General features: G+C 44.3%; 1 protein-coding gene across 50 annotated transcripts in view; it reads left to right on the forward strand.

Annotated features, from left to right (window-relative positions):
• Positions 1-278: 278 nt before the first annotated feature.
• Positions 279-16480, forward strand: part of LOC126994921 (protein yippee-like 5) — a 17345-nt gene continuing 1143 nt past the window's right edge. Inside the window, exons 1-9 of one of the 50 annotated variants that reach the window (XR_007749706.1) lie at positions 279-394; positions 10193-10350; positions 11717-11776; positions 13799-14145; positions 14188-14355; positions 14404-14475; positions 14524-14595; positions 14644-14739; positions 14788-16480. The exon at positions 14788-16480 is cut by the window's right edge and continues 1143 nt beyond it. Coding sequence is in view for 1 of the 50 variants with exons in the window: in XM_050854194.1 (XP_050710151.1) it covers positions 10250-10350; positions 11717-11776; positions 13799-13915; positions 16147-16228 (360 nt within the window). In the remaining 49 variants the exon portion in view is untranslated. The other 49 variants (XR_007749716.1, XR_007749704.1, XR_007749709.1 and 46 more) reach the window with 49 other exon arrangements.

The following is a 16480-nucleotide window of genomic DNA, read 5'->3' on the forward strand; positions in this document are numbered from 1 at the left end:
ACAAAGTAGAAGGGATCGAAGTGTGCACAGGTTAAATTGTATGCAAAAACTCATATTCTATACATACAAGCAAACTCCATGATTTAAGTCTATAGATGGATGAAGGGTACGTGTCTAAAGTGTTTGTTCAAATCACAAATTCGCACATAAATAACGCTCCTAAATAACAATCCTAAATAACAACATCCCAAATAAATAACAATTTTAAAGCCACAACTTCCCAGATAAATAACAATCCTAAATAACAATTCTGAAACCACACCTTCCCAGACCCAGACCAAGACCTTACCATAATATTACTAGGCTCGTCGACGCTCAATCTTCGCCCCAAAAATCCCCCAGGGCTCAAATCATCGCCTTTCTCGCCCTATTTTCGCCTCTATCGGCCATCCAGGTGAGTCACGGCCTGGAATAGTACGCTAAATAGTCTAATAGTCACTTGAGGGAGGCTGGAGGAGGCGGATAGTTAGGGAAATAGGAGAAGTGGTTTGTGTTTCTTTGTTACGTGGGAAATTGCGTCGTTGTGGTAGTAGTAGTAGTAGTAGTAGTATAAGTAGTAGTAGTAGTAGTAGTGAGTATGTGCTTCTACTACTACTACTACTACTACTACTGAACCGAATGTGATGGATTGTTATCATGGAGACGAGAGTATTTTATTTCCAGCAATCAATAACGGACTTTTCAATGCCTGTTTTGCACCCGCCCTGCCCCGCCCCTGCCCCGCCCCCTCAGCCTGTGTAGTTTACCCCTCCCCCCCTTCCCCCGTCGCCGCAACACCCAGGCCTGTCAACGTGCCAAGCAAATATAAACTAACCTAACGTAACTTAACTTAATGGAACTAATTCAATATGTGTGTTATGCACCAGAAAGGTCCCGTGCGCATCATACATCCAGATCCAGACCCAAAATTTAACCTAATGTAACTTAACTTGACGTAACTTAACCTAACATAACTTAACCTAACATAACTTAACCTAACATAACTTAACCTAACATAACTTAACCTAACATAACTTAACCTAACATAACTTAACCTAACATAACTTAACCTAACATAACTTAACCTAACATAACTTAACCTAACATAACTTAACCTAACAACTTAACCTAACATAACTTAACCTAACATAACTTAACCTAACATAACTTAACCTAACATAACTTAACCTAACATAACCTAACCTAACATAACTTAACCTAACATAACTTAACCTAACATAACCTAACCTAACATAACTTAACCTATTATAAGTTAACCTAACATAACTTAACCTAACATAACTTAACCTAACATAACTTAACCTAACATAACTTAACCTAACATAACTTAACCTAACGTAACTTAACCTAACATAACTTAACCAAACATAACCTAACCTAACAGCAACCTTACATAACTTAACCTAACATAACTTAACCTAACATAACTTAACCTAACATAACCTAACCTAACATAACTTAACCTAACATAACTTAACCTAACATAACCTAACCTAACATAACTTAACCTAACATAACTTAACCTAACATAACTTAACCTAACATAACTTAACCTAACATAACTTAACCTAACATAACTTAACCTAACATAACTTAACCTAACATAACTTAACCATTTCACTACGGCCGGGCCAAAACAGTGCCCCGCCACGTATCCGAGATCGCCGCGCGCGCCAAATTTCAAATGTCGCTATTGAATATAACAAGTTTTCAGCCATAAACTCAACACAATCATCATGTATTATATATGAAAACATGCAGAATTAAATGGTGCTCATAAAGAAGCATAAATTAATTGATAATTCTGAGATATAACCATAAATATAGAGATTAAATAACTTGTATATTGACTAAAGAGAGCCAGGACACAGTATGCATGCCCTCGGGTATGGTACGGGGCACACAGGAACGCAGTATACATGTCCTCGGGTATGGTACGGGGCACACAGGAACGCAGTATACATGTCCTTGGGTATGGTACGGGGCACACAGGGACACAGTATGCATGTCCTTGGGTATGGTACGGGGCACACAGGACACAGTATGCATGTCCTTGGGTATGGTACGGGGCACACAGGAACGCAGTATACATGTCCTTGGGTATGGTACGGGGCACACAGGACACAGTATGCATGTCCTTGGGTATGGTACGGGGCACACAGGACACAGTATGCATGTCCTTGGGTATGGTACGGGGCACACAGGACACAGTATGCATGTCCTTGGGTATGGTACGGGGCACACAGGACACAGTATGCATGTCCTTGGGTATGGTACGGGGCCCACAGGACACAGTATGCATGTCCTTGGGTATGGTACGGGGCACACAGGACACAGTATGCATGTCCTTGGGTATGGTACGGGGCACACAGGACACAGTATGCATGTCCTTGGGTATGGTACGGGGCACACAGGACACAGTATGCATGCCCTCGGGTATGATACGGGGCACACAGGACACAGTATGCATGTCCTTGGGTATGGTACGGGGCACACAGGACACAGTATGCATGTCCTTGGGTATGGTACGGGGCACACAGGACACAGTATGCATGTCCTTGGGTATGGTACGGGGCACACAGGACACAGTATGCATGTCCTTGGGTATGGTACGGGGCACACAGGACACAGTATGCATGTCCTTGGGTATGGTACGGGGCACACAGGACACAGTATGCATGTCCTTGGGTATGGTACGGGGCACACAGGACACAGTATGCATGTCCTTGGGTATGGTACGGGGCACACAGGACACAGTATGCATGTCCTTGGGTATGGTACGGGGCACACAGGACACAGTATGCATGTCCTTGGGTATGGTACGGGGCACACAGGACACAGTATGCATGTCCTTGGGTATGGTACGGGGCACACAGGACACAGTATGCATGTCCTTGGGTATGGTACGGGGCACACAGGACACAGTATGCATGTCCTCGGGTATGATACGGGGCACACAGGACACAGTATGCATGTCCTTGGGTATGGTACTGGGCACACAGGACACAGTATGCATGTCCTTGGGTATGGTACGGGGCACACAGGACACAGTATGCATGTCCTTGGGTATGGTACGGGGCACACAGGGGCACAGTATGCATGTCCTTGGGTATGGTACGGGGCACACAGGACACAGTATGCATGTCCTCGGGTATGGTACGGGGCACACAGGGGCACAGTATGCATGTCCCCGGGTATGATACGGGGCACACAGGACACAGTATGCATGTCCCCAGGTATGGTACGGGGCACACAGGACACAGTATGCATGTCCCCAGGTATGGTACGGGGCACACAGGACACAGTATGCATGTCCTTGTGTTGAAGGGGTTAAAATGAGAAACAAAAATGCGTCTACGATGAACACTTTAGTCATCCTCGGACATCCGTTCTTTCAAGCATGTGTCACAGAAAACGTCAGCTGACCGTGCCGCCGCACAGAAGAAATACCTCCAGACTAATCCGCCCAAGTCCGCCCCAGCGTGGGCGAGCAGCGTCCCGCCAGGCAGCACCCTGCTCCGCCAACACTGTTCCCGTGTAATGGCCACTTGAACCGTCCCTGCCCAGGTGCCCGGCACACTGCGAGGGCACGGCGGCGCTGCGTGTGGTGTTCCCGCCGCACCACACGTGGCGCGCCTTCATCTTGTGCCCTGTGTGGTGTTGTCGCGGCACAAGTCCTCCTCCTCTCTTCTGCTGACCCACACTTTCCCTCTCCGTGGCGCCACACTGGCCATTACATACACACACACGGTATATGCAGAGTCTTTACCTTGGTTTACGAGTTCCTTAGTTTACAAGTGTTTTGAGTTATGAGCAAATAATATACATAAAAATGCCTTGGCTCACGAGAAGTGACTTGGTGTACAAGCTTCCTGTTTGGGCAAGACCTTTTATTATCTTTTTTATTTATCACCAACTCACGGGTGGGGACAGCGGCTATAAGGAGGCCGTCAGGGTCAAATGCGTAAGCTGCTCCGAGGAGGGCCCGCAGACCCTTGCCAGGTGACGCTCATGAAGGGGAGGGGAGGATGCCGATAGACCGCCCAAGTCTGTCTTTGGCCGAGGACTGGCGCGTCTCTGTGTACCAGTGGAGGACATGGGTTCCCTTTGTTAGCCCAAGACGAGAGTGCTCAGGGAGGAGAACACCGGGAACAGTCTTGGTCAGGGCTGCGGCCACCTTGAGCTGAAACAAGTAAGGGACGCACCATCCCATCCTCCGGTACAGAACCATCCATATTTTAAGGAGCGGCTGGTGGAGGCAGGAGGAAGGGGGAGGGACGTTACGACGCGTATTTTCCTCCCGTTCACCCTCTGTCTCGCACGATACGTCAGGTTAGCTTCACATTGTTGGCCAAATGTAGTTCCTGTGCCTCAAGAATAGGGAAACTGTGGCTGCTAAACCCCGGGGTGAGGCGTGTGCCCTGAGTGTTGCCGGCAGTTGTGGGAGTCTCCGGAACAACCCGAACACACTGACTTGTGCTTCATATTATTTGTCTTTGATATTTGTTTGTAAAATTACTTTCTGTATAAAATAACATATATAGTGATTTTTATATAATTATTTTTTGTCATACGGGAAGCATTGTTGTGGTGCTGCCGCCGAGTGGCTTAAAACTACCCACATGCTGTCCAGAAGACCACCTATCAACCTGGACTTCAGATTCTAGGATTAAAGATGAGCTCCGGGGGGCAGCATGAGCCAAGGCAAGATGGCGCCACTATAAACACTCGCCTGCGCCAGAACGGGCTGGGGCGACCATCAGGCCTCACCGGGAAGAAGCCTTGGACTGACCATATAAGATCGCGTCCAATATGTATTTCCTCGCCAGTCGAGGGCCCTGTGTCTTCTCCATCTGCCTCGTGGCGTGCTGGGCCGGTGTGTCCACCCTGACGGAAAGCCCTGAAGTGTTTTCCTCGCGCTCACAACGTGTTTCCTCATTTGTGGCCCGATGACTGTTGTCGCGTGCCATATCTCGTCGAGGCTGATGATCACGTTCATCCCTTACCCTCAGCTTCATGTGATCCTCTACCATTGTCGCGAACAAGCGTGTTGACTCCTCCCCAGTCGCAGGGCCGACGGGGATGACGACCCCCGTAGGGTCTGTCGGCTCCGGTGCCTCTTCCACACCTGCCTCACAGCGGTTATTATAATCTGTACACCACGCCCCGACCGAGCGGGTCAGCCTTCCTTGCTCAACACTCGAGTCTAACGTTCCTTACAAAAATGTTGTTTATATTCCGTCTACCTTTCTGTTTGCACCGCCCTGTATGCCCGGCACACGAGGACATGTATGGCATGTCACGATTCACGTGCACGTTCCGACCTGCAGCCTCGTTCCGACCTGCAGCCTTGTTCCAACCTGCAGCCTTGTTCCAACCTGCAGCCTCATCCCGTCCTGCAGCCCCGTCCTGCGGCCCGTCGTCGGTCGTAACTGGTCAGCGTTGAGAATAAGGCAGCGTCTACGTCCCAAGTGTTTGACTGTAGGCGCCGTCAGCACCGTGGTGGGATGAAGGTGACTGACGCAAGCCGTGTGGAACTCGCTCCCTTTACTCAGAAGCGGTCAAACCTAGAAAATAGCACGACCACCACCACCACACACTAAACAGACTCACTAGAGCAGTCCTCACTATTGGCACAAGACGAATTACCAACACAGAGGTCATTTGGTGTGCACTACAGGCCAAAAATTGATACATAGCCGGGACAGTCAACTTTCCCGATACCCTCGCTGCCCTCGTAGGTGGAGACGTGTGGCACCCCCGGGCACCCCAGTCAGCTCTTATCTCTCCCTTGCTGCTGCGTTGACAACTTGGGCGTACAAACATCTGCCCGCCACCACCGCCACCGAGCGCCACACCATCGCTTCGCTTCGCTCCAAACTTGACAATATGGCATTACAGTTCACAAGCATATTCGTCTACATCAATCATAGTACACCCCATAACACTTTTACTCTGTCAGTCAACACCGAGCGGCCCCACCACACCAACACACCACAGAGCCTGCCCCCCAACCTCACTACTTATACCCTTTCACTTATCCGTTTCACGATTTGGCGACAAACATATTCGTTCGTGCATAACCCAGCCGCTGATGGCGTACGGAGCAGCCAGTCAACACTATCTCCGACCCAACCACCCCATGCTGCACACCCGTCGTCGGACACACCAAGCGTGTTCAAGACATGAGCTAGACAAGGGCATGTGGCGAGAGAGCGACTGAGCCAGCGATCGGAAAAAAGCCCGACAGTTACATTGAGAAGCAGCCTCCGGGCCTGGATTATTACTTCACACATTTGATACATTTGATACATTTAGATCCTGCATCAGTAGCACGCGGGGCCCTGGAATTCGTGCTGCTGTAGGATGCCCCCCAACGGTCTCTCCCGACTGGCCGTAGAAGCACACCCTCGCAATTTAAATGACGTGCCTTTGAAGTCCGCAAAGCCTGCAGCGGAAGGGTCGTCAGCATTTCACCCATCCCGCCCACGTCGCCACATCCCCTAACCGCAGTCTCGCCACTCTGGCCGGGGATATCTGGCGTCAGGACTGCTGTACTGCTAGGGTAGTGGTCTGCAAGGGGCGTCAACGATTACGATGTTAGCTTGATAATAATCCTCGATACACTTATTCAAAAGTCGTAGTGAAGGAGTGAGTCTTGATTGCTTTCGTGAATACCCAACTCATGTCCATTTAATAAACTTGGCATCCTCATAGTTACTGGGCCGTGTTTGGGCATTACATTGTACCCAACTCCCTCAACATGAACACACAATTTGTCTCTGAGTATAAACACTAATCAGCGCCCATGATCGGTTACGTTACGAATTCGCGCAGTGTCATTTTGAAGACCTACACAACACTGGTCATTCGCTGAGTGGTAGAGTGGTAGATGTCAGGCTTCTTGTACCCCACACAATTACACAAGTATAATTGATCATTGGTATCAGGTATAACCCAGCGCTGGGCCAAAACCCAAGGCCTGAGGGACACCACCAGGGCCAAGCATCCATTCTTGAATCAAAGCCATTGCTCACCACCCATTGCTGTCAGGTGCTTAACCAGCGTGTGGTCTGTGGTGGAGGTAACTCTCAAAAATCTGAACACTGAGATAGACTACGTCCAGTGAGCATGTCATAAACCGTGACGAGGTCATTGTAAAAGGTCACTAGGCTCCACAAGCAGAAACTCTTGTTACGCAAGCCATGTTGAGAAGCCCTTATTACTGAGTGACCTTCATGCTAACTTACAAGGTGCCTCTAATGATGCTCCCGAGTAGCTTCCCTACAACTGAAGTTAGACTGATGACCCGTAATTACCCGGTTCTTCTGTCTTAACACATCATCCAATCCGGATGAGAGGGCATAAGGAATCTGATTGTGACCGGTTGTGGAAGAAAAGAGTATTTCAGAGTATTGCATCAGTGAAATAGGACATACATTGCCTGGTCCTGGACTTTCATTTGTTTGAAGGGAGCGTTTAGGCCCTTCAGAAATCATTGCCAAGGCGGGCAAGGCCTGCGAGGACTCATCATATTACTGTTGGCTGGTGATGCTTTGGGTGGCCACCATCCACCCATGGCAGTAGTTAAGGGATACATTCTTGAGCTTGCGCTTGTAGAGCATATTTTTTGGGAACAAATTACGGATGTTTCTAGCATACGTTTGTTGGGAGTCACTCATGATTCTAAACTGAACCGACATTTGAGAAGCACATCCGTTCCGTGCCTTCCACTATTGCACAGTAGACAGGCTTACTTTGTAAGTGCTTCAGATATATGCATGTGACTCAACTGTAATCAAACCCTTTTATGCATTCCTTGTACCCCACGCTGAGTATTGTGCTCCTGCCTGGATGTTGCTGCCAATTGCCTGTAAAAGTCACTTGACGGAGCGATCAAGTCATGCAGAATTAAATTAATTTCTGGCGCCCGTTCTTGATCGTCATCATCGCCGTCAAGTTGGTGACCTGTATTCAAGTGCTGAGAATAATCGGCATCACTTACACAATGCTGTGCCTCATATATATATATATATATATATATATATATATATATATATATATATATATATATATATGTATGTATATATATATATATATATATATATATATACATACATATATATGAGGTAGTACAGGAAATCCCCTATATTGAAAGGTTAGGGACTGAAAAACCTTTCGTTTATCGATTTTTCGTATATCGGCCATTTCCATAGGATTGTTAATAAATAGGGGGTTAGGGACCAGCAGCAAAAAAAAAAAAAAAGAAAAAAGTTAAATATAACTATGCTTAAAAAGCAATTTACTACTCACAATACAATGAAACGCAAGGCTCATAAATAATTAAAACAATTACCATTTCCTGTTCCTTTACTGTTATAGAAATGCATTACATATGTTAGGACAATCCTCTAACTCGTCACTACAACTCATCACTTAACATTGCCAATGTTTACTTCCTGTTGTGAAAGGCCAGTTTCGACTCGTGTCTGAAACACGTGCCAAACAGTACACCACCAAGACCACTCCAAGCTCCCAACCCTCCATCACCCTCACGTTTCCTCACGCTGGCTGGGATGTGTTTCGGATTCGAGTCGAAGCAAGGTTCAAACTGGCAACGCTAAGTGATGAGCGTTGAAGTGGAGGGGACTGGACATGGACACTTGCTGCCTAATCACTGCGAGTGTGCGTGAGGCTGTTGACGGCGCGCGGCGACCGATATAGACATCGGGTACGAAACAGTGGGCGCGGAAACTGTCGTACTTTTCGTATATGCGAAGCATGTCTTTCGTGAACCGAAAATTGTCCTATATTTTTCACTTTCGTATATCCGAATTTTCGTACATCGAGCTTTCGTATATCGGGGATTTCCTGTATTGGGTTTAGCGCCAGTTTTTAAAAACCTCAGAAATTGCAGTTGAAGTTTTTGCAACTTCAAATTGCAATTTTTTTGTTTGTTTTGAAGGCAGGATCATCATTTTGCTACCAAAATGAAGCTTATGTAAGGACAAACCTGCCTGTGTTATGTTCGAAGCGCAAAAAGAAAAAAGAAACACAAAAAACAAAACAACAAAAACACTTTGGGTTTTGAAAAAAGAAGAAAATCCACCAGAAGTATTGTTTTAGCCGGACCATTGTGATCTACTGGGGTCTAGAGCAGCCGGAAGTTGGAAGATAATGCAGATTGTTGTAATTAATGTAGCTAGTCATGTTTGCTCAGAAAGAACTACTTAACAATGGTCACTAGTCAATTATTAACAGTACAACAAACAAAAGTACATTGAGGCAGCTACTGAATATCAAAGTTAGAAATTGTGTGAAAAATTCATTAGATGAGCTAGACATGGCAAGTGTGTCCCTCCCTCCCAGAGCCTGTCACACTCCACACCAGCATGCCCATCCTGCCTTGCTGTACCAATACTCCATACCAGCATGCCCACCCTGCCTTGCTGTTCCAATACTCCACGCCAGCATGCCCACCCTGCCTTGCTGTACCAATACTCCATACCAGCATACCCACCCTGCCTTGCTGTTCCAATACTCCACGCCAGCATGCCCACCCTGCCTTGCTGTACCAATACTCCATACCAGCATGCCCACCCTGCCTTGCTGTTCCAATACTCCACGCCAGCATGCCCACCCTGCCTTGCTGTTCCAATACTCCACGCCAGCATGCCCACCCTGCCTTGCTGTACCAATACTCCATACCAGCATACCCATCCTGCCTTGCTGTACCAATACTCCACGCCAGCATGCCCACCCTGCCTTGCTGTACCAATACTCCATACCAGCATGCCCACCCTGCCTTGCTGTACCAATACTCCACACCAGCATGCCCACCCTGCCTTGCTGTACCAATACTCCACACCAGCATACCCATCCTGCCTCGCGCGGACCTAACCTTTGAGCAAGATATGTTTTTCCCGAGACTCTTTACCCCATTTCCAGCGTTGATTTGGGGTGAACCACTTGCTCGGATAAAAGAGGAAGGCTTAAAATAGTAGTAAATGATCTTAACTCCAAACCCACGTGATTGGCGCCCACCCCAATGTTGTACGCGGCGTCTCATGTATATATATAACAAACATTTATTTGTATTTTGGACCCGCGGTATTTCGAAAACGCGTAAACCAAACTCGCGTAAATCGAGAGCTACCCGTGTTTACGACTGATACGGTTTTCATATTTCCAGAACTAGAAGAGGAAGCAGAACACCACCAGAACTACTACTACTACTACTACTACTGATATGGGCCGGATATTTCTGGAGCACCTCGGAGGGACTCGACTATTCTCCTGTGCAACTTGCTACACTATTTTGACGAACAGGACCGAGCTCATATCTACAAGGTTGGGTTTGAACTTCATGACTCGTATTTTGTGCCGGCAAGCTGCCTCTCCCGTTTCCATATTAAGAATGTTTTTGGTCTCTCTCCGCAAGCCAATATCTCGTTAACCGGTAGATTAGGCAAGGTGAGGCTGGGTAAGGTTTTGGTAGGGAATTTAATTGTCTATCTTCACGTACAAGGGGAAGAAGATAGGCAGCAGGGTAAAGGAGAGAAAAGGAAAAAGGTAGAGAAGGGTGGAGGCAATAATGTGAAAAAAAGTGGAAATTTGAACTTTTACCTCCGACTTCAATGGCTGTTTGTGGAGAGACAGAGAGGTGGAGAGAAAAACTGGAGGTATGGAGAGAAAGAGAATTTATTTGTCTCTCCTCACTTAAAAGGGGAGGAAGATAGGCAGCAGGATAAAGGAGAGAAAAGGGAAAAGGTAGAGAAGGGTGGAGGCAATAATGTGAAAAAAAGTGGAAATTTGAACTTTTACCTCCGACTTCAATGGCTGTTTGTGGAGAGACAGAGAGGTGGAGAGAAAAACTGGAGGTATGGAGAGAAAGAGAATTTATTTGTCTCTCCTCACTTAAAAGGGGAGGAAGATAGGCAGGAGGATAAAGGAGAGAAAAGGGAAAAGGTAGAGAAGGGTGGAGGCAATAATGTGAAAAAAAGTGGAAATTTGAACTTTTACCTCCGACTTCAATGGCTGTTTGTGGAGAGACAGAGAGGTGGAGAGAAAAACTGGAGGTATGGAGAGAAAGAGAATTTATTTGTCTCTCTTCACATGGGAGGGGAAGAAGATAGGCAGCAGGATAAAGGAGAGAAAAGGAAAAAGGTAGAGAATGGTGGAGGCAATAATGTGAAAAAAAGTGGAAATTTGAACTTTTACCTCCGACTTCCATGGCTGTTTGTGGAGAGACAGAGAGGTGGAGAGAAAAAAACGGAGGTATGGAGAAAAAGAGAATTTATTTGTCTCTCCTCACTTAAAAGGGGAAGAAGATAGGCAGCAGGATAAAGGAGAGAAAAGGGAAAAAAGTAGAGAAAGGTGGAGGCAATAATGTGAAAAAAAGTGGAAATTTGAACTTTTACCTCCGACTTCAATGGCTGTTTGTGGAGAGACGGAGAGGCGGAGAGAAAAAACAGAGGGATGGAGAGAAAGAGAATTTATTTGTCTATCTTCACGTACAAGGGGAAGAAGATAGGCAGCAGGATAAAGGAGAAAAAGAGGAAAAGATAGAGAGAGGTAGAGGACGATGGTTTATAAGAACAACACAATGGGTTTTGAACTATAATATGTTTGAAGCTGTTTTCCCTATTGTACCAAGCAGCTGGGTACTACTATTACTACTACTACTACTACTACTACTACTACTTCTACTTTACAGGTTCACTGGGGCGACTGGCCGAGCTTTCCTCTTCAAACGGGTCGTCAATCTCACGTACAGGTCAGTGAACTATTGCTATTTCTTCCCTGAACCTGATTTTTTTTGCTTAAGTTCACATCCATTTTTTTCCACTTTCCGCTGATGTTCTTTTACTTTCCTTGACACCAAAAAGTAGCTCAGTCTCTCTACTTTACAGCGCTACTTTGCACTGTGCTCCATCTTTTGTGGTGTTCTTGTAAATGGAAGAAGTAGAACAACATTTACCACAGAGAAAGAAAGATGGGGTATGCTGACGACATTCGTTTCCTCTCCCTGGTAAATGTTGTTATACTTTTGTCATTTATAAGATAACTAGAAGAGGTAGAATAAAACACAAAGTAGCAATGGAAAGTAGAAGGATTGATCTATTTTCTGGTATAAAGGAAACTAAAAAAGCATTAGCAGAAAGTGGAGAAAAATGGACGTGAAGTTTAGCTAAAAAAAAAATGTGTCAGTGTACACCATCATTCTCTCCCTGATAAATGTTGTTATACTTTTGTCATTTATAAGAAGACTAGAAGAGGTAGAATAAAACACAAAGTAGCGATGGAAAGTAGAAGGATTGATCTATTTTCTGGTATAAAGGAAACTAAAAAAGCATTAGTGGAAAGTGGAGAAAAATGCACGTGAAGTTAAGTTAAAAAAAATGTCAGTGTACACCATCATTCTCTCCCTGATAAATGTTGTTATACTTTTGTCATTTATAAGAAAACTAGAAGAGGTAGAATAAAACACGAAATAGCAATGGAAAGTAGAAGGATTGATCTATTTTCTGGTATAAAGGAAACTAAAAAAGCATTAGTGGAAAGTGGAGAAAAATGGATGTGAAGTTAAGCTAAAAAAATGTCAGTGCACACCATCATTCTCTCCCTGGTAAATGTTGTTATACTTTTGTCATTTATAAGAAAACTAGAAGAGGTAGAATAAAACACAAAGTAGCGATGGAAAGTAGAAGGATTGATCTATTTTCTGGTATAAAGGAAACTAAAAAAGCATTAGCGGAAAGTGGAGAAAAATGCACGTGAAGTTTAGCTAAAAAAAATGTCAGTGTACACCATCATTCTCTCACTGGTAAATGTTGTTATACTTTTGTCATTTATAAGATAACTAGAAGAGGTAGAATAAAACACAAAATAGCGATGGAAAGTAGAAGGATTGATCTATTTTCTGGTATAAAGGAAACTAAAAAAGCATTAGTGGAAAGTGGAGAAAAATGGATGTGAAGTTAAGCTAAAAAAATGTCAGTGCACACCATCATTCTCTCCCTGGTAAATGTTGTTATACTTTTGTCATTTATAAGAAAACTAGAAGAGGTAGAATAAAAAACAAAATAGCGATGGAAAGTAGAAGGATTGATCTATTTTCTGGTATAAAGGAAACTAAAAAAGCATTAGCAGAAAGTGGAGAAAAATGGACGTGAAGTTAAGCTAAAAAAATGTCAGTGCACACCATCATTCTCTCCCTGGTAAATGTTGTTATACTTTTGTCATTTATAAGAAAACTAGAAGAGGTAGAATAAAACACAAAGTAGCGATGGAAAGTAGAAAGACTGAGCTATTTTCTGGTGTAAAGGAACCTAGAAAAACATTAGTGGAAAGTGGAGAAAAATGCACGTGAAATTAAGCTAAAAAAAATGTCAGTGCACACCATCATTCTCTCCCTGATAAATGTTGTTATACTTTTGTCATTTATAAGAAAACTAGAAGAGGTAGAATAAAACACAAAGTAGCGATGGAAAGTAGAAAGACTGAGCTATTTTCTGGTGTAAAGGAAACTAGAAAAACATTAGCGGAAAGTGGAGAAAAATGCACGTGAAGTTTAGCTAAAAAAAAAATGTGTCGGTGTACACCATCGTTCTCTCCCTGATAAATGTTGTTATACTTTTGTCATTTATAAGAAAACTAGAAGAGGTAGAATAAAACACAAAGTAGCGATGGAAAGTAGAAAGACTGAGCTATTTTCTGGTGTAAAGGAACCTAAAAAAACATTAGCAGAAAGTGGAGAAAAATGGACGAGAAATAAGACAACTGCCACTACTTTCAGCGAGGTCCAGGATCGCGTCATGCTAACTGGCAGACACATGGTGAGAGACGTCTCCTGCAAGAACTGTAGCGCCAAGCTTGGATGGATCTACGAGTTTGCTACAGAGGAGAACCAGCGGTAAGTAGTAGTAGTAGTAGTAGTAGTAGTAGTAGTAGTAGTAGAGGTTGAGAATCCCATGAAATAACCCATTTTCTATTTTTCCCATTTTCTTCCTTTTTCCATCATAGTAAAACACAGCGAGTATTGATAACATTTCTTTTTACATCCAAGTGGTTTAGGCGTTTGTGTTGAAATTGAAGGTTTTGTTTGTGTTGAAATTAAAGGTTTTGTTTGTGTTGAAATTAAAGGTTTTGTTTGTGTTGAAATTAAAGGTTTTGTTTAACACAAAGGTTTTGTTTGTGTTGAAATTAAAGGTTTTGTTTGTGTTGAAATTAAAGGTTTTGTTTGTGTTGAAATTAAAGGTTTTGTTTGTGTTGAAATTAAAGGTTTTGTTTGTGTTGAAATTAAAGGTTTTGTTTGTGTTGAAATTAAAGGTTTTGTTTGTGTTGAAATTGAAGGTTTTGTTTGTGTTGAAATTAAAGGTTTTGTTTGTGTTGAAATTAAAGGTTTTGTTTGTGTTGAAATTAAAGGTTTTGTTTGTGTTGAAATTGAAGGTTTTGTTTGTGTTGAAATTAAAGGTTTTGTTTGTGTTGAAATTAAAGGGTTTGTTTGTGTTGAAATTAAAGGTTTTGTTTGTGTTGAAATTGAAGGTTTTGTTTGTGTTGAAATTAAAGGTTTTGTTTGTGTTGAAATTAAAGGTTTTGTTTGTGTTGAAATTAAAGGTTTTGCTTGTGTTGAAATTAAAGGTTTTGTTTGTGTTGAAATTAAAGGTTTTGTTTGTGTTGAAATTAAAGGTTTTGTTTGTGTTGAAATTAAAGGTTTTGTTTGTGTTGAAATTAAAGGTTTTGCTTGTGTTGAAATTAAAGGTTTGGTTTGTGTTGAAATTAAAGGTTTTATTTTATTTTTTAAGGCAAACTTTACTAAATCGTAATCTGGGAACTTATTTTGGTATTTGCTTCACATATACGTCAAGGGTGACTTTGCTGTGTGGCGTCAAGTTATCTACGAACATGCTTAACCCGGTAGCAGCGTGGATCATGTCTCTTAACCCGGTAGCATCGTGGATCATGTCTCTTAACCCGGTAGCAGCGTGGATCATGTCTCTTAACCCGGTAGCTCTGGGGATCGTGTTTCTTGACCCGGTAGCAGCGTGGATCATGTCTCTTAACCCGGTAGCATCATGGATCATGTCTCTTAACCCGGTAGCATCGTGGATCATGCGTCTTAACCCTTTCATTGCTAAACACATGCAGTGGGTGTTGGGCGTATTTGCTGGTGGTGCTAAACGCTCGCTGTGACCTCCTGCCGCACTCAAATCTCCCGCGTATGAGTGTGTTCCAACGCTACTTCTCACAACACAGGATTGCCAATTGAGTGTGTTCTTCACTGAATTTGGTGGAAAATCACGTCAGCCCAGCGCGGCAAATCTATGGACGAGCAACTGGTGGATGTTCTTGCCCAATAAAGCGACATTTTTGCATAGCTTCCCCTATCACCTGACAGCTGGCAATACTGCCCTGCCAGCACCCCATCACCAAGAGATCTACAGTAGTTGCTTTACGGCTGACCGTCGCGCACGCATAAATGTACATCTTCACAGGCCACACCCCCTCACCGTGCCTGTACATTCCCAGGAGAGGCTTACATCACCGAATCTTATGGATCTTGGCCTCCTCTTTCCAATGGTGTTTGTGTTTTGTAGCTGTGATGAATAGTTTTTGAGATACAGAGGTTAAAAGACATCCCCTTCCCACGCTGGGGTGCCCGAGCGTGCCTGAGGGGATCGTCTCGGTGTGAGCGCTTAGCAATGAAAGGGTTAAGAAACATGACCCCTGCTGCTTCCACCACCGGGTTGAGCGTTGCTTGGGTCGTCTGCGATTGGTCCGTCCTGTGTCCGAGGCTGGCCCTTGAGAATCACAAGCAAAAAACACTTTATATGTCACCAGCTTGCTAGGCCAGTCGTGAATCCCCTACTCTTTACCCGGGCTTGGGACAGGCACGGGACTCTACAATGTTATTCCCGAGGCAGACTTGTATAGTGTATATGTAGAGAGAGAGAGAGACAGAGAGAGAGACAGAGAGAGAGAGAGAGGGAGAGGTGTCTGCCCCATGAGTTGTGTTACTTTTCGTTAGCCATCTGAAGTGTTTTGAGGGCTGTGTCTGTGCCGTGGGAAGAGCCTTACTAGTGTGCTGTTCTGTGTGTGTGGCTGTGCTATGGGAGGAGCCTTACCAGTGTGTGTTCTCCCCAGGTACAAGGAGGGAAAGGTCATCCTGGAGCGAGCGTTGGTCACGGAGTCGGATGGCTTTGAGGAACACTTGGGAGATGACTAAACAGCCTTCTCTCACTTTTTACATTTATTCTCTATCATTAGCTGTGTTTTATAAGGGGTTCTGATTGTCTTAGGGAGCTGGGGGTCTTAGAGGATTAAGAACAAGTATGTAACTCTCCTCACACCAAATCTGATGGTCCTGAGTGTTGTAGTTTTTGCATATTCCAAAAAAATGTTAACACTTCCACATTGAAATTTTTGGTCGTTGCCCCTTGGAAATTTTGGATACCTATTTTGGGGAATGTTTTTATAG

The sequence above is a fragment of the Eriocheir sinensis genome, unplaced genomic scaffold (genome assembly GCF_024679095.1).
Source record: "Eriocheir sinensis breed Jianghai 21 unplaced genomic scaffold, ASM2467909v1 Scaffold923, whole genome shotgun sequence".
Classification (NCBI taxonomy): domain Eukaryota; kingdom Metazoa; phylum Arthropoda; class Malacostraca; order Decapoda; family Varunidae; genus Eriocheir; species Eriocheir sinensis.